Consider the following 27,733-nt stretch of genomic DNA (forward strand, 5'->3'; position numbering starts at 1 on the left):
ATACTTAAAATCCAAAATAAAGTCTACGGAAGTATTTATTTAAAAAAATATTAAAGTCTCATATGCTTATCAAAATAATTTATTTAAACCTTAAATCATAAACTAAACATGACATAAACTATCTAGGCCTCTGCCTTGCCTCCCTGGGTTAAGTCCTGTCTTGCAGTCCTATCCTCATAAATGTCATCACCTGAGATAGTTTAAAAACATAAAAACATACAAAAATTAGTTAAATACTCAATAAGCAACACATCATACAGTAAACATAATAGATATAAGGTTTCTTGAAAAATATGCATACTCATAAATATATACGTAAATAACATGAACATGAACTTATCTTTTACTTGTCATAGGCTGGTACCCACTATTGAACCCCGTGAGTTAGGGTTAGCAAATCTAAATAGATTCCAATTCCGCGGATAGTCGTGGGTTGTGAAATCCATACATAAGGAAGACACACTGGGTGCACTACCAGCATGTACAACCTGGCAATGCAATATGCCCATAAATATGGTATTGTTTTCATATCATAACATAAGCCGTTACATATCTTATCATTCATATTTCATCATAATTATACTTGTCATATCATATCATAGATTTCAAATGAAGCCGTGCCTTATCATATCATAGATTTCAAATAAAATTGCATATTTCATAAAATGACGTGATACATATTTTATCACATAAAATCATGATCTTTCATAAATATGTTAATGCATAAATCTTCACATAAAATCATGCATGACTTTTTATAAATATTTTAATGCATAACTCACATAAAATTATAAATTTTCATAAATAATTTAATGCATAATTCTTCACATAAAATCATATATTTTTTCATAATTTTATCATGACTTGGATAAGTAAAAAGGGGCTTCCAATGGAGGGCGTACATGCATAATATTTTTATAAAAGACATGCCGTTTACCGTACGTACATGTAAAGGTATGATCATGCTACTTACCTCGTAGCGCTATATACTATTTTTGGCACGTAATCGGTCGCCTATAAAAATAAACACATAATTTGTATTAAACCTAAAATCTTCTTAACACTAAATTATTCTCAATTGTTAATCCTAAAAAGGCAGGGCTATTTTTGTAATTTAACTAACCCACCTAAAATTCATGCTACTGGTTTCATGCATTCGGGAATGGACTTACGCGAGACTAGAGAGGCAGTGGGCTTACTGTGATCAACAACTAGCATCGGCTTGTGGCTGGGCGGAGTGGCAACGTATTGTGGGAGATTGTGCAACTGAGATAGAGAGTGATGAGAGAGAGAGACAACGTGATGAGAGAGAGAGAGAGAAAATGGAAGAAGGAAGCAAGGCGTGAGGGAGAGAGAGGACCCACTGTGAGGCTGTAAGAGGCTTGCGATGGACTAAAGGTGTCGAATAGCCCTTGGCGACGGTTTATGTGGGGTCTCAACGTGGAGAAGCTCTCGGTAGTGGTGGTTTGCAGTGGCTCACGTTGGGGACGACTTCCTCTATTTCAGTGTGCAAAAACAGAGTCTTTCAGGTGTAGTGGTTTTTGGTGGAGGGAGGTTGTGTGCTCGTGGCTGGCTGTTTCCGTCGTGCTTGAGGGACTCGACAGCGTTGGTAAGAACTGTTAGGCTGTGAAGAGGAGGAAGGGATGTGGGTTACTAGGTGAAGGAGCAACGTAAGGGGCTTTTTCTGCGAGAGTGAGTTCCAGCTTTCTCTAGATTTTTTTTTGTTTATTTCTGGGAGTCTAGGATGAGTTTTATTGATGAGGGGGAGAGATATCGTGAGTGATAAGGAGATTGGATAAAGTTGGAGTTAGGAGTTGGTTTTGATCTAAGAATCTTGTTCAAATTGGAAATCCAACATAGGAATACACGCACAGGAGAAGGAAAGAAATTCAAAAAAAAAAATACAAACACTATCTAAAGACCTATCTTAAAACATATCTCAAATTAATAAAATAAAAAAAAAAATCCTATTTCATCCATAAAAATTTTAACCCAAAAAAATAGCCTGATTATCAAACCCAATAAAATATCCGTAATTATCCCTAATAATATTGAATCGGGTTGTTACAGTTGTATTTGTCTAAAGGGGGTCGGATTACCTTAATAAAGAGCACACTTTCAAACCTTCCTTACACATTGAGAAGCTCTAACGATATTTCCTATGGAGTGGACTCAGCTAAGAGTTTAAGTGTCATTTAGTTGGTTGGGACAAGGTGTACTCTCCAGTGAGGGGTGGCTGGTTGGGGTTTGCAATGTAAGGGTCTTCAACAAGGCTCTCTCAAGGAAATGGCTATGGAGATATAATTATCAAAGAGAAGCATTATGGAATGTGGTGATTGATATTAAGTATGGGAGTATAAGGGGGGTTGGTGCTTTAATGAAGTTGGGGGGCACATGGAGTGAGGTTATGGAAACATATCCGAAAAGGTTGGGGGTCCTTCTCTAGCCACACTAGGAAAGGTTGGCATTATGTTTGGGTTGGAGATACGGCTCTTGAGGATGCTTATCCATCTATTTTCAGAATTGCACGGGAACATGATGCTCTGGTGGCTGATTTGAGGGAAATTACTAATGGTTCACAACAGTAGAATGTCAGTTTCATTAGGGAGGCACATGATTGGGAGGTTGGTGTCTTTGTTGAATTCTTAACTTGTTATACACCATTGGAACTGATGATACAGTGGCGGATAAGTTTGTTTGGTCTCCTTCTTGTAAAGGAAACTTTTATGTATGCTCTTTCTATGAGGTTCTCACTACTCAAGCTAGTAATCACTTTCCTTAGAAGAGCATTTGGAGGAGTAAAGTGCCTCTTAAGGCTACTTTTTTTTGTTTGGATTGCATCCTTAGGGAAGATTCTATCCATTGACAACCTAAGGAAACGTGGGTTTATCCTTATTGGTGTTGTGTGTGCAAAAATAGTAGTGAAATAGTGGATCTTTTACTTCTACATTGTGAGTTTGCAAGGCCCTCGTGGAATTACTTCTTCAGCAAAATTGGATTAGCATAGGTTATGCCGGGCAAGGTGGTTGACCTACTTGCTAGTTGGAGAGGGATCAAAGGGATATCCCACATTGCAGCTGTGTGGAAGATGGCTTCCATTTATCTACTTTGGTGCATTTGGAGGGAAAGGAATGACCGAAATTTTGAGGATCAAGAACTCTCTTTGGAAGAGTACAAGAGTTTTTTCTGGAAGACTTTATTTATGCGGGCCATTGTTATATACTTTAATGGTCTTAAGTTTCATGATTTCCTTGTATTCGTTTCTTTCTAGGTGTAATCACATGTATACTTTCTGTGTATTTAGACTATGCCTATTTCAATATCAATAAAATATCTTCGTTCTTGTAAAAAAAAAACATTGATAAAACCATTGTTAGTAATTCCCACTGAGAAGATGGAAATCCCGAACCAACCGCAGCCTCCAACATCCGACTAAGCGCATCCATAATTATCGCAAAGAGAAAAGGGGACATAGGGCCCCCTTGTCTCAAATCACATGAGCCGTTAAAGAAACAAACAGGGATACCGTTTAACAAGACAAAGAACCAAACATTGGTAACACAATGCTTGATCCACATATACCAACTCTCCCCAAAACCGCACATCTCAAGCAAGTAAAATAGACAATCCTAGTTCACATGTTCATAAGCCTTCTTCATATCTATCTTACATAGAATGCTTGGCACTGCAATTCTCAATCTAATCTCCAAACATTCATTTGCTATAATCACCGAGTTTAGAATTTATCTCCCCTTAACAAAAGCATTTTGAGATTTCAAGATTATCTTCTCCATGACCGTGCCAATACGACTATCTAGTACTTTGGATATAATCTTATACACCCATTCACAAGACTAATGGGAAGAAAGTCCTTCACATTCGAAGCCCCTAGCCTCTTTGGAATGAGTGTTATGAATGTCGTATTTAGGCTTTTCTCGAACTTCCTGAAAGAAAAGAATTCATGAAAAACAGTCATAACATCCTCCTTAAGGATATCCCAATACTCCTGAAAAAAATGCCATGGAGGAGCCATCTGGTCCATGGGCTTTTTCTTGGGCCATCCCTCTTACCACGTGATGCACCTCACCCACCTCAAATGGTCTTTCCAACCAATAGCACTTGGAATATCTCAATAGTCTCAAAAGCCAAACCATCAAATTTTGGCCTCCACATATACTGTTCTGAAAGAAGTGTCATAATAGTGAATGTGGTCCTTGATTTTAGAATGGCCATTGAGAACATGACCTTCAGAATGGAGCATCTCAATGGCATTGTTCCTACAATGAGAATTGGCCACCCAATGAAAAAATTTTATACGTCGATCTCCTTCTTTCAACCAAAGAGCCCAAGATTTTTTGCCTCCACAAGATCTCCTCCATCAAAATCAGCTTTTCAAACTCGGTAGCCACAAAACTTTTCCTACTTGACTCCTCTGACAAAGCCCCCATCTCCGCCCTACCTGTCAAACTTTGCAACTCCTCGAAGAGGGACTTGCTTTGACTATCATCATTCTAAAAAGCTTCCACATTCCACTTCTTCAAATCGTTCTATACGGCTTTAAGCTTGCTTGCCAATATAAAACTCGGAGTGCCAGTAAACTAATAAGAAGACCACCATTGTCTCACCATATCCACAAAACCATAAACTTTGAACCACATATTTTCAAACTTGAAGTACCTGTGGCCCCCATGAGTATCCCCACAATCCAATATGATTGGAAAATGATCTGAACATACTTGAGACAATCTCTTCTGACAACACTTTGGAAAATGAGCATCATTTTCCAGAGTGTTGTAAAATGAGGCTCATTTTCCTGGACATCTGGTGCCAATAAAAAAAACTTTGGAAAATGAGCCTCCTAAGAAGGAAATACGATAAATCTGTCCATCCTCAACCATGCCCAATTCTTTGACCATATGAAAACACCCCAACCAAAGGCAAGTCCAATAGATCCAGGCTAAAAATAAAATCAGGGAATTCTACCATAGACGGACATAATCTAGATTCCCCCAACCTCTCACTTGAAAACCGAGTTGTATTGAAGTCTCCTCCAATGCACCAAGGCATGTCCCACTAGCTACAAACCCTACAATCTCATCCCACAAAAATCTTCTATTGCTATCCAGGTTAGGCCCATAAATACCTACAAAAGCCCACTCAAAACTATCTTTCCACATTCTTGAACAAGCCACCAAGTAATCCCCGATACACTCCCCAGTACGCTCCACAATCCTCTTAAGGCCTCCTTAGAGGCAAGGAACACCCATCCCGCATAAGAACATCCCCATAAACTTGTAATAATGCTTCTTTCAATAGATTGCAACTTTGCTTCCTGTAAACCATGGCATCTTTCTTTTTTCGATTCTGATTTAGAAGAAGAGTGGCCCGCTTCAATGGCTATAAGTAAGGCCCTAGATTGGTTTTCGAAAGCCTCATAGGAAATCCCTAGGCAATCCTGAATTTCTTGAACTTTCTTAAGCACCCATTTCGAAGAACACCAAGACATATTAACTCCCGGGAACAAGGTACATAAAAGAATAGGTTTGTTGTCCAGTAAAATCAGAATCCATACTCTCCATATCCCTTGTTACCACCTGCATGTCTGCATACCTCTAGTCATCCCCCACCAAAGTGTCAGAAGAGGAATCCGCATCTCCACACATGTCATCACTACACAATAACAATCTCAGAGCCCCCTTGTGAGTTTTGAGATTATTAGGATGTTGAGGAGAAGAGAAAACATCCAGCTCCAACGGTGAGGGATACAAATCTCCGTCTTTGTCTGTACCATACAGAGCCTTCAAAAGTGAAACTACTGGCAAAAAACCCAGTGAATTCTCCAGCTACTGAGTACTATTCATGAGGGTAGAGACGGCTAGTAATCTGTTCTGTGTCAGCCTCAACGCTGGAGCAATCATCAATGCTTGACGGAGGTTTTTCTAGGTCGAACCTGAGTAAGACCTGGATCCGTTCTTGATCCGCCACACAGAATTGGGCCGGGTTGGCTTCTAAGAGTCTGACCCAACTTTTGGTTTTCCTTTCTCCAATTCGTTGGATTTGGGCCCCATGTTACTGCCCACGGAAGTCTTCTCTTTCGTTAAAACATGAGCCACGTCGTACTTTCTGCAAACCAATCCCATTTTTAATACGCAAGCCCACAACCCTTGAATCACCCGCTTCCTGGGCCTCCATCCTTGATTTATGGCCAAAATACGCACCCAAGCCCATCTCCTTGTCAATCCTCAAAGAGAAGATTGTTAATCTTCTGGACTTTGATTAGCTCAAAATTCATCTCCAGCAATGACTCTTCCTCTACCCAACTTGACGAGACTCCAAACGCCGCCCATTGAAGTATGTTTGTTTGCAAGTGTCTGCAAACTTTACACCATGGACTAACCTGCCACCTGCCTCTTTCGCCACATTTCCCCGAGAGCCCATACTATGTTCTGACAAAAACTTAATGGCCAAGAAAGACATCAGTCTCATTAACGCCATCTTGTAAGACCCTTCTTCTACCTATCTAGCCCCTGCTAGCATAGACTTGGAAAGGTCTCAACCCACACCACGAGCTTGAACATTTACACCATGATCCTTTGTTTTTGTTGACAAGAACAGGGGGCTTCAAAGAACCCAATTCCCTTAGAGTTTCAGCAAAACAGCTCCATCCCATCCCTTATATCTAGTGTAGTTATTGATCTTTAAAATGTATCATGTAATATATTAGATGTTCCCCCTATATACTTGGGTTATGCCTATTCTCTCTCTCTCTCTTTTTTTTTTTTTTTTTTATCATTAAATAAGAATTTTATTGAAAATAGGCGAAGCCAAGTACACGGGACATATACAAGAACCACACCTATGCATGACTATCTAAAGATACAAGAAAATCATGAACGTTCATGCCATCAAAGTCGATTATAGTCAACCAATGGAATAAAGTGTGAAGAAAGAAAGTTCTAAGCTCGTCCATTGTCCGTTCACGATCCTCAAAACTTCGACCGTTCCACTCCATCCATATGTACCACCATAGACAAGCTGGTACCATCTTCTACATAGCTCCAATTTGAGAGTTACCCCGGATGCCTTGCCATCCGGCCAAAAAGTCAACAATCTTGGCATTGCCCAAAAGAGTCCCACTCTCGCAAAGATATCGTTCCATAAGCTCATGGCTACATCACAATACAATAATAGGTGACCCGAAAACTCACCACTTTTCTTAGACATGTAACACCAATCCAATACAATGAATCTGTCAAAGGAATTAGCTGGCCATTTAAAGTCAGCGGATTCTATGCCTTGTACAGCTTTGACAACTATCTTCTATGTTTGTAAATCTTTTATTCTTTCTTAATTAGGATATACTAGCTATAGGCTATCTTTAGACAGATCTGTATATGGTAGTTTAGCTATTTTTAAGGGCTGAAGATATGCTTGTATTCTTTATATAATGGGAATTCTCCACCAAGAGAAAACATACTTTTGCTCAAAGCTCTCTAAGTTTATCATGGCATCAAAGCCACAATTGTGAATTCTCATGTCTCTTGTCCAACTCAGCCCTAGTTCAGTCCCTTGTTCTCGGTTATTCTTGATCAAGTTCTCTCGGCCTCATGTCTTCATATAAGTCTGATGCCTTCTTGGTTCATTTTAATGGCAAAAACTACTAAGCCTAGGCATTCCTCTTCAAGATATTTGTCAAAGGCAAGGATCTATGGGGCCATGTTGATGGCGGCAACCCTGCTCCTGACAAAAACAAAAACAAGGATTAGCACGCCAAGTGGGAGGTCAAGGATGCTTAAATCATGGCGTGGATTCTAGGATCTGTCGAATCCAACATCATCTTGAACCTTCGACCCTTCAAGACTACAGTCGAGATGTGGACTAACCTGAAGATGCTCTACAATCAGCACAACACTGCTCGTCGGTTCCAACTTGAACATGACTTGGCCAATCTCCAACAAGAAAGTCTTTCTATCTTTGATTTTTACTCTAGCTTCATGAATCTTTGGGCTAAACATACTGATATAGTCTATGCTACCTTACCTCTCAAAGGTCTTAGTTATGTTCAATCTGTCCATGAAACTACTAAGAGGGATCAATTTCTTATGAAATTGAGATCTGAATTTGAAGGCACTAGGTCTAATCTTATGAACCGAGAACCTGTCCCCTCCTTGGATGCATGCCTCAATGATTTGTTTCGTGAGGAGCAGCGCCTTCTCACTTAAACCACCATGGAACAACGTAGATCCACCTTTGTTCCCATGGCTTATGCAGCACAAGCCAAGCCAAGAGGCAGGGATATGAGCATTGTTTAGTGCTTTTTGTTGCAAAGGATTTGGCCATTTCGCTTCAAACTGTCCCAAAAAATTCTGCAACTACTGCAAAAAGGATGGCCATATTATCAAGGGATGCCCTACCCGACCCCCCAAGAGATCTGAAACAGTATATACTGCCTCAGTTGACTCTTCTAGTACTGGTAGTTCTGTGGATACAACACCTCTGACACAAAGTGCTCCTGCTCTTGTTCAACCCGTGACCCTTGAAATGATTCAACAAATGATCATTTCTGCATTCTCCGCTTTAGGAATCTTAGGTAAACCCTTCTCTATATCACCTCCTTGGTACTTTGATTCCAGGGCTTCCCATCAAGTGACAAACAATGCTCATTTCCTTACCAATATAAACAAATATTCTGGAAATCTCAAGATTCATACTGCTGATGGCAACCATTTACCTATCACGGCCATCAGTGATGTTTCTCCTTCTCTAACCGATATCTTTGTCTCTCCTGGTCTTACCAGTAATCTCATTTTTGTCGGTCAGTTGGTTGACAGTGATTGTAAAGTGGAATTCTCTAAATCTGTTTGTGTTGTGCACGATCAACAATCAGGGAAGATGATTGTGAGGGAGCCTAAAGTAGGACGTCTTTTCCCTTTCCAATTTCCTTGTTATCCATGTTTCTCTTTGCCCTTTGCCCCTTGTAATTCTGCTCATATTGATTACCGAGCATGGTATAAACGTCTCAGACATCCAAACTCTACTGTACTTCATGATTTGCTAAATTCTGGTTTACTTGGGAATAAAGAGTCACCATCTCTTATTGTTGTTCCCTTGTCGACTTGGCAAAAGTAAAACTCTGCCATTTCCCACTCACACACCAAAAGTAGTCTAGGCTTTTGATATGATACATAGGATGTGTGGGGTATGGCACCGGTTACTTCTCATGCTAATTACAAGTACTTCGTCACTTTTATTGACGACTATAGTCGTTTTACGTTGATTGATTTCCTGCATTCTAAAGATGAATTATTTTTATTTTCAAGCTCTTTCATGCTAATATTCAGACTCAATTTTCTTTCAATATCAAAATCCTTCACTTTGACGATGGGGGTGAGTACATGTCTCATTTGCAGAAATTTCTACAAACTAATGGCATAATCTCTCAATGGTCTTGTCCTTCAACCCCTTAAAAAAATGGGGTTGCTGAAAGAAAGAACTGTCACCTTCTCGATGTTGTTGGCACCCTTCTTTTAGAGTCGTCTGTGCCCTCTCGGTTTTGGTGTGAAGCTCTCTCCACCGCTATCCACCTCATCAACAGATTGTCTTCTTCCTCATTGAACCACGTCTCTCCTTACACTCGGTTATTTGGTCACACGCCAAATTATTCTAACCTTCGTACCTTTGGTTGTGTGTGTGCTATGTTCATCTTCCTGCACACGAACGCACAAAACTCACGGCTCAGTCAGTCCAATGTGCCTTTCTAGGATATTATGTACACCAGAAAGGTTTTCTTTGCTATGATCCAAATCTGCATCGTATTCGGGTTTCTAGAAATATGATCTTTCTAGAAAACGAGTATTTTTTCTTCACTTACCACGATCCCCTTTCTCCTTCATTTTCTGTTTTTCCCTCATTTACTAACTCTTATGCAGATCATGTACCTTTTAAGCCTCTCCTAGTGTATCAGTGACGCTCCTCCGCCACATCAAATCATACTTCCGCACCTCCTGAGCCCCCTTAACTTCATTCCCCAATTGCTAATCCTGTTCCAGCAACTGCACCTACTCCTCTCTGACACAATACTCGGGTTTGTAGACCCCTAGATGGGTTTGGTTTCACCCCTCCTTTATCTTTGACAGTTACCTTGTCTTCTACTCCTATTCCCTCGTCTTATAAATAGGCAATGGAGCATGAGTGTTGTTGAAAGCTATTGAAACAAAACTTCTCACACTTGAAGAAAACCAGACCTAGGATGTTGTTCCATGTCCCCCATCTGTGAAACCCCTTGGCAATAAGTTGGTGTTTTCTATCAAGCTTCGTTGTGATGGATCCATAGACCGTCACAAGGTTCGGTTGGTGGTTCTTGACAACAAGCAAGAGTATGGCCTAGACTACGATGAAACCTTCTCACCGGCAGCCAAGATGCTCGTCGTACGAACCATACTAGCTCTTGTTGCATCTCAATCATGGCCTTTACCTCAAATGGATGTTAAGAACGCATTCCTACGTGGTGATCTCAAGGAGGAAGTTTACATGAAACTTCCCTCTGGTATGCCTTCTTCCTCACCTAATGATGTTTGCAAACTAAAACGCTCTTTGTGTGGTTTGAAGCAGGCACCGAGAGTATGGTTTGAAAAGTCTCGATCCACTCTTCTTGGCTTTTCCTTCACTCAGTGTCAGTATGACTCCTCCCTTTTTCTACAGAGGACATCTAAGGGCATAGTTGTTCTCCTTGTTTATGTGGACGACATCGTTGTCACTAGTTCTGATATGGAGGCCATCTCTAAGATTCAGAAATTGTTGTATTCTACTTTCCACGTGAAAGACCTTAGCCAGCTCACCTATTTCTTGGGGTTAGAGGTGCATCATCGGCCTCAAGGTATCTTCTTACACAATTATATTCAGGATCTGGTTCAGTTAGCCGGACTCACAGACACTACTTCTGTTGACACCCCATGGAACTTAAATGTGAAGTATCGACGTGACGAAGGGGAGCTTCTTGGGATCCTACTTTCTATCAGAAGCTGGTTGGTAGTCTTATCTATCTAACCATCACCTGACCAGACATCTCTTATGATGTACACACCGTCATCAAGTTCATGCAAGCCCCACGGCGTCTCCACCTATCCCCAGTCCGACGTATCATTCGATACATCCTTGGCACACCTAGTCGTGGCTTATTTTTCCCTACTGGTTCTTCACTCCAGCTACAAGCCTATAGTGATGCTGTGGGCCGGTTGCCCAGACACCAGGAAATCTACTACTGGTTGGTGTATGTTTCTTGGTGATGCTCTTGTCTCTTGGAAATGCAAGAAGCAGGACTATGTCTCCAAGTCATCAACTGAGGCAGAGTACCCCACCATGTCTGCTACATGCTCCGAGATCATTTGGTTGCATGGTCTCCTCACAGAGCTTGGTTTCTCCCAAGTTCAACCTACTCCACTACATGCTAACAACACTAGTGTCATCCAAATTGCTGACAACCCTGTCTACCACGAACGCACAAAGCATATAGAGGCTGATTGCCACTCCATCCGGGAGGCCTATGACCGCTAGGTTATCACCCTCCCACATATTTCCACTACTCTACAGATCGTGGATATCTTCACCAAATCCATGACACATCAGCACCATAATTTCCTTGTTAGCAAATTGATGCTTGTAGATTTACCAGCATCAATTTGAGGGGGGATGTCAAAGGAATTAGCTGGCCATTTAAAGTCAACGGATTCTATGCCTTGTACAGCTATCTTCTATATTTGTAAATCTTTTATTCTTTCCTTAATTAGAATATACTAGCTATAGGCTATCTTTAGACAGATCTATATATGGTAGTTTAGCTATTTTTAAGGGCTGAAGATCAGCTTGTATTCCTTAAGTTTATCAGAGTCAGTGTTTCCTTAGATTATATAAGGTGAGAATCTTCCTTAACGAAGCTGTCCATGCAAAAAAAGAAGCTTTTAGGGGGCCCTTGTTTTCTATATGTTCTTCCATGGGAATGTTCTTGTAGAGTGTGTCATAAGGGACTTATAGTACGACTGTACGGTAAAGCTCCCCTTCTTGGATGGTGACCACATAATCTTATTTGCTCCTCCAGTCACTCTACAATTGTACACAAGATTGAAAAAAATTGTAAATGTGTCAATTTCCCAATCTTGGGCTAAGGAAAATGATATTCTGTTGGCAAGAGCCACTATTGAGATCCAGGAGTTCTGCTATTGATGCCTCCTTTCTTTGTGCAATGCTATATAGTATTGTGCAGACTTCTTTAAGGATTCGATATCCACACTATAGGTCATTCCAGAATGTAATTCTGGAGCCATCCCTAACCATAAAACGTGTGTATTGATGGAGATTGGTCCAGCCTCTTCTTATTTGTTTCCAAAGCCCCACCCACCCGTGGGTAGCCCAGTGGTAAGGGCGAACTTGTGTGCACAAGCCCCATGTCACAGGTTTGATTCCCCTTGGGATCAAACTGCGATTTAAGTGGGTTGCTATGCTAGTCTCCCCGGGTGTTTAGGTTCCATGGGTGAGTCTTAATGGCTCTGCTGTGGGGTGGTTCCCCCATCATTAAAAACAAAAACAAAAGTTTCCAAAGCCTCACCTTACGTGGTCCACTCACCTCATTAAAGCACCATCCTCCCCACAATCTATCATATTTTAAATCTATGACCACTCTCCATAAAGGTCCCCTCTCTTCTTGATAAGCCTTGTTGAAAACCAAAAAATTCCAAATTCTCAACCCGCCTTCGCATATAGGGGTACAGAACATAGCTCAATTCACCAAATGAAACATGTATTCTTTGTCTATCACCCCCCCCCCCCCCCCCCCAAAAAAAAAAAAAAAGGAAATCTCTTTGCAATTTCTCTAACCTGTGAGCCACCTTGCATGGTATTAGAAATAAAGATAAGAAGTAAGTAGGCAGGTTGGATAGAGTACTTTTTATCAATGTAACTCTACCACCTTTGGACAAATAAAGCCTTTTCCAACTCGCCAATTTGCTCTCCATTTTTTTCCAACACCCCATCCCAAATAGACTGAGGCTTAAAGGAGGCACCCAATGGAAGACCGAGATACTTCATTGGCAAATTGGAGACTTTGCACCCCAGAATATTGGACAAACTCAAAACACTTGGCACATTTCCAACTGGAACTAATTTTGACTTGATAAGATTCACTTTCAAACCTGATGCTGCTTCAAAGCAAAGTAAAAGAGCCTGCAAAGCTTGAATGTGATTATGACTACTTGGGCTATACCCATTCTCATTAATACAATTGTTTACTTATAAAATATATATATATGTATGTCTATATATATATATTAGATGCTAGATGAGTCAAATGTGAACGAAACCATTTGAAGTTGCTCTTGTTCCTATTATGTGATGGTTTGGTCTGTTCTGTAAATCCGATACGCCTTGTTTATTTCCCTGCAGAGCCTACGGGTGATTATGAATGATGGACTTTCAACAATACCGGCAGACTACCTTCATGTGTAAGATCCTTCTTTTCTTTTTGGCCATACATGCATATGATCCTAAATTTGATATTTTTGTTACAATTTTGTCAACATTTCCCCTTAACATTTTCGTTTCTACATTTCAAGACTTGTTTTTTGTTTTCTCAACAGTACTTCGACTTTTTTTTTTTCCCTCTAGATATGTTTGTGCAAAATTCTGATGTTTCATCTTCAATTGATGTTAGTGAATTTTCTAAATTTTGAGTCATACAGTTCTGTATTAATTGCAGAACTGAAATCCGAAAAATTCCTAAGACTTTTAGTGTGAAGATGTCCCATTTCCTTAGCATACTTTTGCCCTTTCATGCACTAAAGCTGCTAAATTTTTAAATTCCACTGAATATGGCATAGTAGTTCAACCTTTGACAAATGTAGATTTCGTGTTCTCGGCGTCTCGCCCCAGTTAGTTCAACCTTTAGCATAAAACTGATGTCATATGCAAATTGGTAGGGATTATGGCTTAGTTGAAATGAGTTGTTTGTTACAAACTTGTTACTTGTAGCTTGGTGAGCATGGTATACATCATAAAGTGATTTTCTCAGCAGTGATAGCTATCTGTTATGGCTTAAGTCTTCATAAATATTATTTGTGATTCTAATGAAAATTAATATAGACTTGTAGGATAACCGTGTAACTGTAACCTATACTTCAAATTGTGTGGTGAAAGATTTAGATTTAGGTCAGGGAACATTTTAGAAGGCTGTTCTAATATTGGGGCATCAAGAAGCACACGTGAACAAAATTTTGAGTGCATCGATGCTCCCTCCCTTTTTTCCCTCTCCCCCATCCATAAATAATGCCCTTGAAGTCTGTGGAAGTTCGTTCCCCCCCCCCCCCCCCCCCCCCCCCCCCCCAAAAAAAAAAAAAAAGAAATGAAACCCTGAAATAACTTTACGTTCCAAATGAATCATGATTGTTCTCTTTATTCCTTGTGCTTCTTTTGTTGGCATGAAGGGAGCAAATTAACTATGGCCGTGCACTTAAGCCTTCAAAAAATGGAGTAAATGAGAGGGCTTAGTCTGGGCCTGAGCTTCATATTTAGGTCCAATCTCCTGGGCAGGTCAGGCACAGACCTTCTTATTTGAGCCTTAATCTAGACTGAGGCCTGCCCAAAACCTAGCCTGGCCTTTAAAATGATCAGATCTATTTCCAACAAGAACTTATTTATATATGGTTGTCGTTGAGTTACACTGTTAACATCTGCCTGTCGTGCCAGTAATTATCTGAATATTGCAGATGCATAGATGTGACTGGGGCCTACAGTGCTCAAAAGACAGAGTTGAATATAAGCTTGACTGCAATAGGCCTTTTATGGACTGTAACAGATTTCATTGCAAAGGGGCTTATACAAGACCCAGAGGAGAAGGGAACAGGTTAAATTTCTGTTGAGAACTTGTTAGCTCATCAATTGTCTTCGCAGTAAAGTCTTAAAAGTATTTGGTTTTCCTCTGCTGTAATATTTCAGATTGTTTAGGTGTGCATTCTATTCCAAAGCAAATGGATGGAGAAAAGGCAGAAGAACAAGCACCTGGCATTTCAAATAATGTGAACGACCAAGCTTCCTTGACAAATATGGTTGACTGTGACAAGTTGCTATTCTCTGTTTTTTCGTTACTTCAAAAGCTTGGAGCTGATGATAGGCCAGAGGTAGGATAGCTAGTCTGTGATAATGGACTTCATGCATTATTAAAACACTTTCATATTGGTAACTGATCTACAAAGCAAGGCCCATAAACACTGAATGATGGCACTTGTTTGCCTTAAACTTATGTCCTTGATGTTTTTCTTTGGTGCTTCTACTATCTTTTATATTAGAACATGCTTGATTATTTACTGTTATAGCATCATAAATTAGTTTCTTTAAGTTGTGACTGTTTAGGCCCGGTTTGCTGTTGCAGTTGGGAGCAAGGTTTAGCAATTCGTTCTGTTCCAGCCAGAATTTTTCGTGCCGGAACAGTAACTGGCAAAGCGTAGGTTACTGTTCCATACTGGGTCAAATTCCGGCCATTCGGGCTGGTTTCCGTCAATTCCGGCTGGAAAGGGCATTTCGGTCTGAAATAAACATTAGTAGCAGTTTGGTGAATAGTTTTAAATAGTGAGGGCACACCTGTCATTTCTTGATATTTTTCTCCCATCCCCTTTTCCCCTTCGGTGCAATTTGCTAGCAGTGAAATGATGACACTGGCTCTATATTGTACAGCTATTGTTTACATCTACCAAAGTTCCGTCTACTTTTCCCCGGGTTTTCCGATTGTTTCCCAAAGTTCATCTACTTTTGTACAGCTACTCTATATCTCGTTTACAAATGATAACACAGGAACCAAAAAATACATTTTTATAATTAATATATTTATGTAAAGACTATAAATATATTTATAGTTATATACATTCCAGTTAGTTTGGAATATAATTTTTCTATACATATATAATTAATTTATCTATATAAAAACTATCCCGAAATGGTACACCGAAATGTACCGGTACCGAAATATTCCGTTCTAGTACCTCAACCGGAACGGAATTCAAAACTTTGGTTGGGAGAGCCAACAGCTCTTCTCAGTTTTTTTTCCTTTTCTTTTTTTTTTAAGTAAACAATTATATTAATATGAATATGCATAGCCCAAGTACACAAGATTGTATACAAAAGGTCACACCTAGTTAGAGAGAAGTAATAGAAACAAAAAAATCATGAAAATCGAGGCCACGACAATCTATCGCTGTGGCCCAATCAGTTTTTTTTTTTTTTTTTTTTTTTCCTAAGGAAAACAGTTTTTTTATTAATATGAAAATAGGCATAGCCCAAGCACACAGGATATATTCCAGACCTTTTGGCAAATTATTCGTCGATTACTTTTTTCTTATGCTGAAGGCTGGTCTGAAAAGAAAGTATAAATTGGAGCTTTTCCAGATAATAGAGGACTTCTTTTTACACTTCTACTTGCATAATTGACCTATTATCTGTTGCAGTTTTTCCACTTTCATTCCCAAGTTGGATAACATTTATTCAGTGGAAGGTGATTGAGTAATATTTACACCATTGTGATTGTATAATATAATAGCTTTTCCAGTCATGGTTGAACCTGTACTGCATTTCAGGTCAGGAATTCAGCTGTCAGGACCCTTTTTCAAAGTCTTGGAAGTCATGGGCAAAAACTATCAAAAATTATGTGGGAGGATTGTCTTTCAAATTATGTTTTCCCTGCATTAGATCGTGCTTCTCACATGGTAAGTTGAATTTGCATTTAAATACCAAGTTCAGAGATTTTTTTACTGTATTTCTTAGTCAATGTTTATATTTGTTTTTCAAGGCTGCTACTTCATCAAAAGATGAATGGCAAGGGAAAGAACTGGGAACTCGTGATGGAAAAGCAGTTCACATGCTCATACATCACAGGTATATGAAGTTTCAAATTAATCTTGATTTGAAAAATATTTTCTTTTTCCCTCAGTTATACATATTCTTATTTTAATGAATTTGCAGTCGGAACACAGTTCAGAAACAGTGGGATGAGTCGCTTGTACTGGTCCTGGGTGGAATAGCACGCATACTTCGCTCTTTCTTTCCTTTTCTCAGATGCTTAAGCAATTTCTGGTCAGGTAGGTTCACCATTGAATGCTTTGTATCTGGCAGTTTTTATCAGTTCTTTCTATTGTATGAGTCCAAAATATCAGAGCATGTTTCATTTTTGCAGGTTGGGAATCTTTGCTTCTGTTTGTAAAGAGTAGCATTTTAAATGGTAGTAAAGAGGTTGCTCTTGCAGCAATTAATTGTTTACAGACAACTGTTGTTTCTCATTCTCCAAAGGTGATCATCAACATTTTCTCTACTGTAACTGCTGTTTTGTTTCTGAAGTAAAATGTCTTCAGTCACATTTTATCTCCCAAAATACCTTTCATTATTACTATGCCATTCTTTGACTCTTAATTAATTTATGTACAAGAGAGTATCGTCAACTAGATATTCTCATCTTAGCACTGAAAAAACTGTGTGAATCAGGGGAACTTGCCGATGCCATACCTGAACTCAGTACTTGATGTTTTTGAGTTTGTTCTTCAGAAGTCACCAAACTACACTGGTAATGCAGCTGGCAAGGTCAAGCAGGAGGTTGTACATTGTCTTGGTAATGCATTTATTCAATTGACAATTTGGTTAGACTCTGAATTTTACACAGAAGTCACAAGTGCTTGAATGCAAGGAAATGGTTTATCAGTATCTACCCTCACTACTCAGAACAGTATATCTCACATAGTTGAGGAGATTTCATTAATTGTCTTCGGTACAGTAATTATGAGGGTCCTTGTTCAGCAAGCTTATGTTTTTCTTGGTTGGTGTAACAGGAGAACTATATGTTCAGGCACACAGGATGTTTGATGAGAGCATGTACACACAGTTGCTAGCAATCATTGATTTGGCTGTTAAGCAAGCCATTATAACTACAGATAATTTTGAAACTGAATTTGTAAGTATATGTTTTGTACTCGTATCACTCCTTTTTTTTTTACCCATGGAATTTTAATCATTTGTAGCCACTGTGTCTTGTTCATTTTGTTCTGCACGGTAATGTGCAGCCTGAAATAACTAATAAGTCAAAATACCTCCATGCTTTTTCTTCTCACTATCTAGAAAGAATATAGTATTGATTCAATTAAGATGTATTTTGAGAGGATTGGTTCAGGAAGTATTTGGCATAGTTTGATACATATACTACTGAAAGACAGAGTAAAATTGAAATAAGTCGTTATGATTCAACCGAAGGGCATATAATTTATAGACTCAGAAACAAGGATTCAAACATTTAGTTTATTTATGTTTTTGACTTCAATGGTGCTTTTGAAGAGATACAATCCAAAAGTTCAAAATTTCAAGTTGTGCTAGGTTTCTTTGGAACCCTCCTGAGTGCACTGTGTCAAGAAATTCAGCGTAGGAATCACTTTTGGCCTTTTCACATTATTTTTTTTCTGCACTTTCAAATATTCTTGCATGTCTTGGTCGTTATTTGTTCAAATTATACTAAAAAATTGGGTCTTGTACTGTGATTAATGGTAGTATGTTTAGTACTAGGCTTCTATTGGAGCTTCGATCACTTTCATCTTTTGGTTTCTAAAACAAGGACATGAAGGGAAGGGAAAAAAAGGAATGAAATGGATTGGGGCATTACGCATTGCTGTAAAATTTGAGTTGGCAAACAAATTAGCATACCAGTCACAGTAGAGAGCCTGAATTTGCCTTGCAAAAGTGAGTCTTTATGGTCCTCTCATATGCTGCCATGTCTTCCTATACCTTGCCATGCTTCTGAAGGAAAGAGAATAGCAATGTCGCTATTAGCTATCTCTCATAGAACATATAAACAATTAACTGTTTATCTCAAAATGTGAAATAATTTCCCCTGAATGCTATATTGCGTTTGTCTAGGGACATGTTCCACCTGTACTACGTACTGTCCTGGAAATCTTACCACTCTTACGTCCAACTGAGCAAATTTCTTCAATGTGGCTTATTCTTCTTCGGGAGTTTTTGCTATATCTTCCAAGATCTAATTCTCCCTTACAAAATGAGGAAGATGAGTCAGAGCACACCAGCAGTAGTGATCATTTACAGGGTATAAAAAGGGCTGGGTGGAATCTTAGCTTTGATTTTAATTTTACCTGTTACATAATAAAAAGGTTAAATGTCATGCCTCATTTTCCACAGATGCCCATATGAAGATAAAAGATGATTTGCCTAATGGGACAGCTTCCATATCTCCAACCAAAGTGGAAGCTCCATCTCTGAGTTCTGTATCAACAACTTCTTTAACAGCGGGCATCCCGAGTTATCTGTTTGCTGAAAAGCTAGTTCCTGTGCTGGTAGATCTTTTTCTACAGGCACCAGAAATTGAAAAACATATCATATTTCCAGAGTTGATTCAAAGTCTTGGAAGGTACTTATTATTGTACTCCTTGATGCTAAACTCGTCGTATCCAATTAGATTATGTTAGAAGAAGTTGTGGCTTTTTCGATACTAGGTTAATGAATCATAATAGTAGGTTATGTTGGTTTTTTTTTTATAGGTGGTGGGATGTAGAATCTGCCATTCTACATGTAGTGTCTTATTGTGACTGAAGATGATTAGGCACTATTCTGGCTTGTTTTAACAACACTGTCAGGCATTTTTCTGTATGACATGTATAAATTAGATGGGTAATGGATGCACGATGGGTCAGTTAAGACAATAGTCCTTCATGATGACTACAGTTGAATCATGATGCTATATCCACACCTAATTATGTAACTAAATCTTCGATAACATACATAAGGTTGGGTGTCCATGCCCATACTTATCATCCTTGTTAATTTGTTTCTTATTTATTCCTTTGTTTTTTAGGATTCAAAACTATTACACAAGTAATTAAACAAGATCAGTCTTCTTTTTATAGGTGTATGATGACAAGGAGAGACAATCCAGATGGTGCACTTTGGAGATTAGCTGTTGAAAGATTCAATGACATTCTAGTTGATGATATCAAAAGATTAACTGTGAATGGTGGACCAACTACAAGTATTAGTAAACCTGCTCGAACACGCATCTGGAAAGAAGTTGCTGACGTTTATGAAATATTCCTTATTGGTTATTGTGGGAGAGCTCTTCCTTCCAATTCTCTCTCACCTGTAGCACTAAGGGCTGATGAGTCGCTTGAGATGACCATCTTAAATGTTCTTGGTGATGAGATTCTCAAGTCATCAATTGACGCACCGTTAAATGTAATTTCCTTTCCTATCAAAGCTTATAGTAGATGGTAATTACGTATAGTCTCTGAATACATGTCCATGCAGTGAGGTAGTAATAGATTAGTAATGTGAAGCCCCGAAGCGTTGGTTCTGATGGGTTGGAATTAGGGGATGTCTCAGGATGTTAGACTGGATAAAACAATGATGATGTGCTCAACCCCATCTATGTGGCTCTTCAATGGGGAAAGGACCAGCTAGTTGTCTGTGTGGTGTGTTGTGGGTACGTCTTAGTGTCTTCTTCAAATGATCAGGAGTTGACATTGGTGGTAAGTGTGCAGCAGTAATTATCTTGCACTTAAGTTGGGATCCTGGACTTAAGTTAAGAATTAAGTAGCGATTACACATCAATCAATTGTACTAAAACAAAGGTAATATGAAAGACAGCAATGATAGTAATGAAGTTTAATGCCTTCGTTCAGGTTGTCAAGGAGTTTGGATAGGTTTTGCATTGGCCTGATAGTTCTAAACTTTGACTCTTCCATAGTAAATCTATCATTAAGTGTACTAAACACAAGGCTGGGTACACCTAATTAAAGGGGAAGGATCTTGAATTAGACCCCTTACAAAAGAATGAAATACTGTTTCTCCCTATTTGCAAGCATTATGCGAGATGAAGGTGGTTATCTCAGATCATAGCATGGAAAATCATTAGGTTGTGTTATGATCTTCGACATTGGGAATCTCATTACTCGTGTTGATATTCCATATATCCAATATAGATACCTGAGAAGTATTGCTTCAAGTCTGATGCTTTGGAGCAGCATGTTTCCTTCTTCGTTTTTCCTCCGTTTTTTCCCCTCTAATAACGTTGCTAATATTCCACAGATTCTACAGCAATTAGTTTTCACATTGGACCGTTGTGCATCACGGACATGCTCGTTGCCTATTGAGACTGTAGAACTCATGCCTTCCCACTGTAGCAGATTTTCCTTGACTTGCTTGCAGAAGTTGTTTACCTTGAGCAGGTAATATATGGGGTAGGGTTATTGTGTACATAACATATTAGTTTTCAACATCTGACCGCGTGAACATTTATTTGTGTTTGGAAGATGAAATCACTTCAATTCATCTCAAACTAATCATTGATGGGACCCACTACTTTTTCAACTTCCCATAAAAAGTTAAAACTCATCTCAACCTACTTCATACATTCAAATACATATCTCAATCTATTTACATTCAAACACATCTTAATGGGACCCACAAAATACTACTACTATTCACAGATCAACTCAAATCATCTGAGATCACTTTAGCATCCAAATGTAACCTAGTGTCCTATGCTTATCACAACATAATGTTTGTTTGATCCCATGTGTGGAACTTGTCCAAATTCTCGTATATGAGATGGGTCCGGTCTTCTTTCTGTGATATTCTTGGTCAGCTGCTTTCCAGGGACCTGAATGCCAATGCCAATGCCATTTCTCTTGACACCACAGTTGACTCATGAACTTAATTGGCACAATAATAGTATTTGAAATCGGCCCCATCAACTAGGATTCGCCATCCTTTTGTAGCTACTGTCTATTTGACTGTCGTCCATCAGGCATTGCATTTATTCTGTACTTTTACCATTTTGTCATCTTTGAACCGTTATTCCAAAATACTTCTAATTCAAAGATCTTGCATGCCTCAGTTACTGCAAAGAAAACGATGATTGGAATTTGGCAAGATCTGAAGTCAGCAAGATCTCAATCATGACTCTTATGGACCGATGTCAATACATCTTGAACAGATTTCTCGTAGATGAGATTGAGTTAGGTTTGTGGCTTCTTTAATTAATATCACCTATAGTCGGTAATGTTCCTTTTATGTTATGTTCATTTCTCCTTCCAGATTATGCTCCATCAAACCATGCTACTGTTCCTGCAGGTGATCGTCCATTACCAAGAGCAAGGCTCGAAGAAATCATCTTTGTCCTTCAGGAACTGGCCCGTCTGATTATTCATTCAGACACAGCAGTCGTTCTTCCCTTGCAATCATACTTGAAAACTGGTCTAGCAGAGGAAAATCAAGACAAGCGTCCACATCTACTTGTTCTATTTCCGTCCTTTTGTGAGCTGGTTATATCAAGGTGAGCGAATATTTTTGAGCAAGAGATTTAGTCCTTTAACAACTGAAGATGCTTGCAGTGGTTAACATGACATAAAAATGGATGATGTTGGTGAGGTGCAGTGGTATTAAAAATTTTTAAGGCTCAATGATAAAAATAGAATATAGTAAAATCTAAGATAAACAATGTTTTCACACAAAGTAGCTTACCCTATGATCTGGTGAACAGGGAGCCAAGAGTAAGAGAGCTAGTGCAAGTACTTCTTAGACTTATCACCCGGGAATTGGCACTTGAAAAGGTTAGCCTGACCAGTTGAGTGGAGGAAGAATACACTTTGACAGGAACCATTCCTCGTTAACCACATCATATTGTTGTACTTAGCAAAAGAAGTAAACCACATCATAATAATGTTATTTATTTACACAAATTCTCCTCGTCCTCCATTGTCACAGATTGTAGTAGTGAAGTAGTTTGTACAATATAGGGGGAAATGTCAATTTTGTTGTATATGTCGGTGATCATTTTGTGGATTTTGAGTATTATTGGGTTTGGATTGCATGCAAGGGAGAGGTAATCAGAGTACATTTTGAAACTATAATATGACATTGTATTAAAGTTTGTAGGCTACATTAGGTCTATATCATGTCTTGTAGTCCATTGACTAAAATCCCAAAAGCATAATAGAAATGAGGTTTTAGGCTCATAAAAAATTTATTATTTTACAGTCCATTGTTATGCCAGAAAGTTTACAAAAGGGCCATGCTAGAGCCACCAAAGAACTTTTTTTTTTTTTTTTTTTTACTTTTTTTTTAAACCCTTTAAACATATTTAAAAAATATTACAAACTCATTAAAAAATATTTCTTTAACTATTATGTAAAAAATAAAAATAAAAAGCAATTCGGTACAAAATTTTGGTGGGTATTTTCGGTAGAAGCAGTGTTTTCCTTTACAAAAATACTAGAACAGTATAAATACAACTATTTGTGAGTCATCGCAAGAACATCGACAAGTTTGATTTTAGATTTCTTTTTTAATGCAAGAGACTTCAAATTAGAAGTATAGACTCTGTGCTTAAAACTATCAAGAGTGAAACATCGTACTCTTAATTTATAAGAAAAAGAACTAATGAAAATTTCAAAATCTTTAAGGGTATAAGATATTTTATTCAAGAAGACAAAAAGAAATTATGATTTTTGAAAACGTTCCTAAAAAGGATTCAAAATAGACTTGGGGTATGTTTGGATTTTCGGATGATCTCATAATTTTGTGAATTGCAGTAAAATTATTTAAATATGTTTTATGAAGTTTTGAAAAATAAAAATGTTGAAAAAAATTATTATTAAGTTAAAAAATTGTTTGATATAATTTTTTAGAGAAATATTTTAGCAATAAAAAGATTTTACAAAAGTAAATCTACAAATTGTCGTAGCTTGATGTGATATGTTAAATTTTAAAGTTATTTTTATTGTAAAATAGATCTAATGTATCATACAAAGTTATGTCAATTTGTGGGTTTATTTTTATAGTCGTATCACTTCTCAAAATTTTAATATTATTTTTACTTTGAAGTTTGTAAAAATTTGTATTTTTTTTATTTAAATAATTATTAGATAAAAATTAAAAATTAAAAAATATTTTATATTTAAATAATATTTGAGGGTAAGTATTAAAAATTGTTGCAGTGTGCAAACTTGCCCTTAGTCCAAACAGTTCCGTTCATGAGTCGATTCTCAATAAAACAGCACTCGCAACCGAACAGCACGTTCTAATATTCTATTCTAATACACAGCTTTTTCGGAGCTCAGGTTTTTAGGGTTTTAAACAGCGAGAGAGAGAGAGAGAGAGAGAGAGAGTTACTGATTCCAATGGATGGTGGTCCTCCGAGAGCGTTAACGGCAGAGGCTGTGCCGGCATTCAGAGAGGGTATTTATCTGGTCCTCTCTCGGTGGTCGGCACTCCGATTGGCCGTCGAGAACGAGTGGGGCGGTCTTGACTCGCACCGCAAGGCCGATCAACTCGCCCTCGACATCATCTCTTGGTTCACTCAATCCAGAGGTACTCCCTCTATACTCATTACGGGTCTGAATCTCAGTTCGGGGTCGCTTAGCTAAATTGCGAAACCTTCTTTTAAAACAAACTTATTTATGTTTCCCTTTAAATTCGAAGAAGGTTAATGGGGTTACATGAGCTCAATCAGATTTTTTTTTTTTTTAAAATCAGGAAAGCGATTTGTCACCTAAATATATGAGTTGGGTTAAAAGTTTAGCACAATTCGCTCTGTCTAAGGTCGACTTGGGTCATTAATTCTTTAGGTTGTATAATTGGATCGTTTGAGGGATTTAGTTACGAATCATAAACTTGTGTTTTATCTCTTAAGTTCATGAATTTTCTAAATTGAAATTAAGCTTATTTAATGGGGTTTTTATGTACTAAATAGAAATTTTTGTTTTTGAAATTAAATTTTGTTCAAAATGTCATGGCTTATGATAATGGTACTTGATTGGGTTTTTTAGATGAATAAGCCTACTTTGAATGAGTTGTAATTGTAGTTCTGTGCGCCACATTATAAAATGAATTTTGTTTTAGACTTATGATTTTTTTTTTTTCTGTTGAAATGTATAATTGAGTTGTACGAGATATGGACAGAAACTAGCGAATATTGAGCTTTACCTTAGTTTTACCAATTAAATGGAATTTTTTTTTTTAAATTATCAACGATGTAATTTTCTGTCATTCGGAATTAATTCAGAATTGCTTGTGTTGTGTTCACTAGATTGGAAATTATGATTTTTTTTATTGGTATTTTTTTCTTGTTTGAAATGTACCTGTTTTCTTGTGTGTGACTTTACAAAGCAAACTAAGGATCGACTGGGGCTTTAGATGTGGATTTCCTTAAGCATTTAAGATAGAAGCATGTTTGGTGCTTGAGATTTAAGTGATTTTATTTTTTATTTTTCCGACTCTTTGCTGTATTTTGGACATCATTGGTGTTTGGTCTGTTTAATATGTAGTTCTTAATGTTATGGATTTCTCATATATTGTGATTTCTATTTTATTCACTGAATTATTATTTTTTTTTTTTACCCTAGAGCCGCTTTACATAGATGATTTAGAAAATATTCTTGATGAAGCCATGCTGTCCCTTAATACCGAGGCTGAAGATGGCAGCATTGAGGAGGTATGTTTTATTTTATTGAAGCTGTAATTGTAGCAATCCATAATTGTATGTGCTAATGGGGCTCCGCGAGTACTTTTTCCATTTCTTATGTTTATTTTCGCTTTTTTTTAGTAAACAAATCATGTTTTCAACTTTGACTTCGGATATTGATCCTATTATAGTATCTCTAAACTGGTGGAAGAAACTATGTTTTTTACGACCTTGCACTTTGGTACAGAACCCACTCAATCATTTGCCTTCTCTTTTTTATTTGGGAAAATCATGTTAGTTCCTTGATCATGTCTCTTCCTCCCCTGGATAATTGTGGATTCCTTTCCTAATAATTAGTTGATCACAATTTCCTTTCTTAAACTCTTAACAAGCATGGAGTGTCGATGCCTCTGTTCTCAAGTTTTCGGAAACTTAATTCTTAGGTTCAAGTACAGTTGAAAATGATTTGAATCAATTTAACCATCTTCAGAAACTTAGACCTTGGTTTAGTAATTTATCATTGAGTTTGCTTCATCAGACAGACACTTGCTGATCATATTCATGCTTGTTAAGTTTTAATTAATCAGCCACAATTTGTGTAGCTTTAATGTCCATTTGTCCTTTGCTTCTGGTCTCTCATTCCTTTTTTAAATATGCATAATTTTTACTATTAATTTTGGGTCTCTGTGTCTTCTCATACTATACAGATAGCGTACAAACTGATGACCATGCACGAAGAATGTTTGGAAGGAAATCTTCAATCTATTGAACGGCTGAGGGAAGCTAGTCATCAGGATGTTTCTGATCGTCATGTCATGCAGGTAACAATAAATAGAGCTCTTGTCCTAAATCATCATCACTACTAGATTAGAATAATGTCTTTTAAGCATCGTTCTCTTTTGTTTCAACCTAGTACGTTTGAGTTGTGTTTATGCTCTTAGACCACTGACATGTTGGAAATTTTTAAGAGAACTTAAACAAGTAAAAAAAGATGTGCATCAGTTAACATAATGGAGGTATTTTCATATTATACTTGGCTGCAGTATTACACTAAAGGATATGAAGGTAATACTGGGGATTGTACTTGTAGCTGTGATCCTTTAAGTTCGGGAGAAGTAGTGGCAAGTGCCTTTGTTCAGCTTGACATGAAAAGTGGGAACATAAATCAATAACTTTAGCCGGGTCGACATCCTGAAAGGCATATGGGTTTTCTATAAGAGGCTGATGTCTCATGGGACAGTACATCAACTTGAATTTGTCATATGATAATTACATAAATGTGTCACATCAGTAAATTTGATTAGAGATAACAAGATCTTGGATGAAAAAGCATATCTCAAATAAAAGATCTTTCCGCTTTCATATTCCTATTAGAGACCGTGTGACACTCTTTTACCTTTGAACGGTATTATCTCATCAAAAACCGTTCTTAGTTTCAATGAACAGTGATCAAATATTAGTAGTTTTTCCTGTCAATCCCAAACAGAGTAGATAGAAGCTTAAGCTTCATAATTTTTTATGGCAATGGAATGAAACACCACCAACATGGAATCATTTGCATGGATCTTTCCCAATGGAATGAAAGACCACCAACATGTTTCTTTGCCTGTCCATTGGATGTTGAATCATGTTTAGTGCATAAAGTGATCTTTTTGGCCCAATGAGAACCCCAAAGCCTTGAATCAATGATAACGTATTTTACAAGGTTCTGTCTTCCAGAGCTTGAACTGAAAATATTTGGACTAATGAACTTTCATCTTTCTTCCTCCATATCAGGTTGTGAATGATGACGATGATGACGACGACGATGATGACAGTGTTGGTGGAGATGATGCTAATGGGAATGATGATTTATCAAATATGATGCTGGATGCACCAGACTCCCAGTCAAATTTGAATCCTGCAGGCATTCCTGTTGACCAATCTAGACCCAAGGTGGCAACTGAAGGAGAAGACGGATGGGTCCAAGTTTCAAGCAGAAGAAATAGGGGAAAAAGAAATTAGGTTGAAACAATGAATTAGCTGCAGCTCCCTTTCTGTGTATCTTATTTGTTTTTCCCCCCACAAATAGCCCGAGAATGCATCATTATCTATCGATTGTGAGATAATTATCCCCAAAATTTTGGTTTGCCATTTTTTTATTAAGTTGTGTTCACAGTGAGTGTGTTGTTTTGTGTGAACTTTTGAGAACCCATAAAGCATAGAGATCATGAATATCAGAAAATTACCTCTTGATGGCAGTAA

The 27,733-nt window shown here is 38.0% G+C and overlaps 2 protein-coding genes across 9 annotated transcripts in view; both read left to right on the forward strand.

The window, feature by feature from the left end:
- Positions 1–22,954, forward strand: part of LOC121261459 (protein MON2 homolog) — a 57,563-nt gene extending 34,609 nt beyond the window's left edge. For 6 of the 8 annotated variants that reach the window (XM_041163833.1, XM_041163834.1, XM_041163838.1 and 3 more), the window contains 16 exons: positions 13,435–13,493; positions 14,754–14,890; positions 14,983–15,164; positions 16,614–16,742; positions 16,826–16,911; positions 16,999–17,114; positions 17,210–17,322; positions 17,515–17,638; positions 17,856–17,977; positions 18,931–19,114; positions 19,207–19,438; positions 19,935–20,259; positions 21,112–21,251; positions 21,923–22,047; positions 22,159–22,360; positions 22,568–22,954. In XM_041163833.1, coding sequence (XP_041019767.1) covers positions 13,435–13,493; positions 14,754–14,890; positions 14,983–15,164; positions 16,614–16,742; positions 16,826–16,911; positions 16,999–17,114; positions 17,210–17,322; positions 17,515–17,638; positions 17,856–17,977; positions 18,931–19,114; positions 19,207–19,438; positions 19,935–20,259; positions 21,112–21,251; positions 21,923–22,047; positions 22,159–22,360; positions 22,568–22,655 — 2,364 coding nt within the window. In that variant the 3' untranslated portion in view covers positions 22,656–22,954. The remainder of the gene's footprint in view (positions 1–13,434; positions 13,494–14,753; positions 14,891–14,982; positions 15,165–16,613; positions 16,743–16,825; positions 16,912–16,998; positions 17,115–17,209; positions 17,323–17,514; positions 17,639–17,855; positions 17,978–18,930; positions 19,115–19,206; positions 19,439–19,934; positions 20,260–21,111; positions 21,252–21,922; positions 22,048–22,158; positions 22,361–22,567) is intronic. The other 2 variants (XM_041163835.1, XM_041163839.1) reach the window with 1 other exon arrangement.
- Positions 22,955–24,057: 1,103 nt separating this feature from the next.
- On the forward strand, positions 24,058–27,733 carry LOC121261471 (pre-rRNA-processing protein TSR2). The gene is made up of 4 exons (XM_041163877.1): positions 24,058–24,396; positions 25,431–25,519; positions 26,197–26,310; positions 27,266–27,733. Exons 1-4 carry the CDS (start codon positions 24,207–24,209, stop codon positions 27,491–27,493), a joined length of 621 nt encoding a protein of 206 aa, XP_041019811.1. The 5' UTR covers positions 24,058–24,206; the 3' UTR covers positions 27,494–27,733.

This window comes from Juglans microcarpa x Juglans regia, chromosome 4D (genome assembly GCF_004785595.1).
Source record: "Juglans microcarpa x Juglans regia isolate MS1-56 chromosome 4D, Jm3101_v1.0, whole genome shotgun sequence".
Lineage (NCBI taxonomy): Eukaryota > Viridiplantae > Streptophyta > Magnoliopsida > Fagales > Juglandaceae > Juglans > Juglans microcarpa x Juglans regia.

Coding starts and splice junctions, on each gene's coding strand:
- LOC121261471 (XM_041163877.1), top strand. CDS start 24,207: ATGGATGGTGGTCCTCCGAGAGCGTTAACGGCAGAGGCTGTGCCGGCA. Junction 25,520..26,196: donor AAGATGGCAGCATTGAGGAG/GTATGTTTTATT, acceptor CATACTATACAG/ATAGCGTACAAACTGATGAC. Junction 26,311..27,265: donor CTGATCGTCATGTCATGCAG/GTAACAATAAAT, acceptor CCTCCATATCAG/GTTGTGAATGATGACGATGA.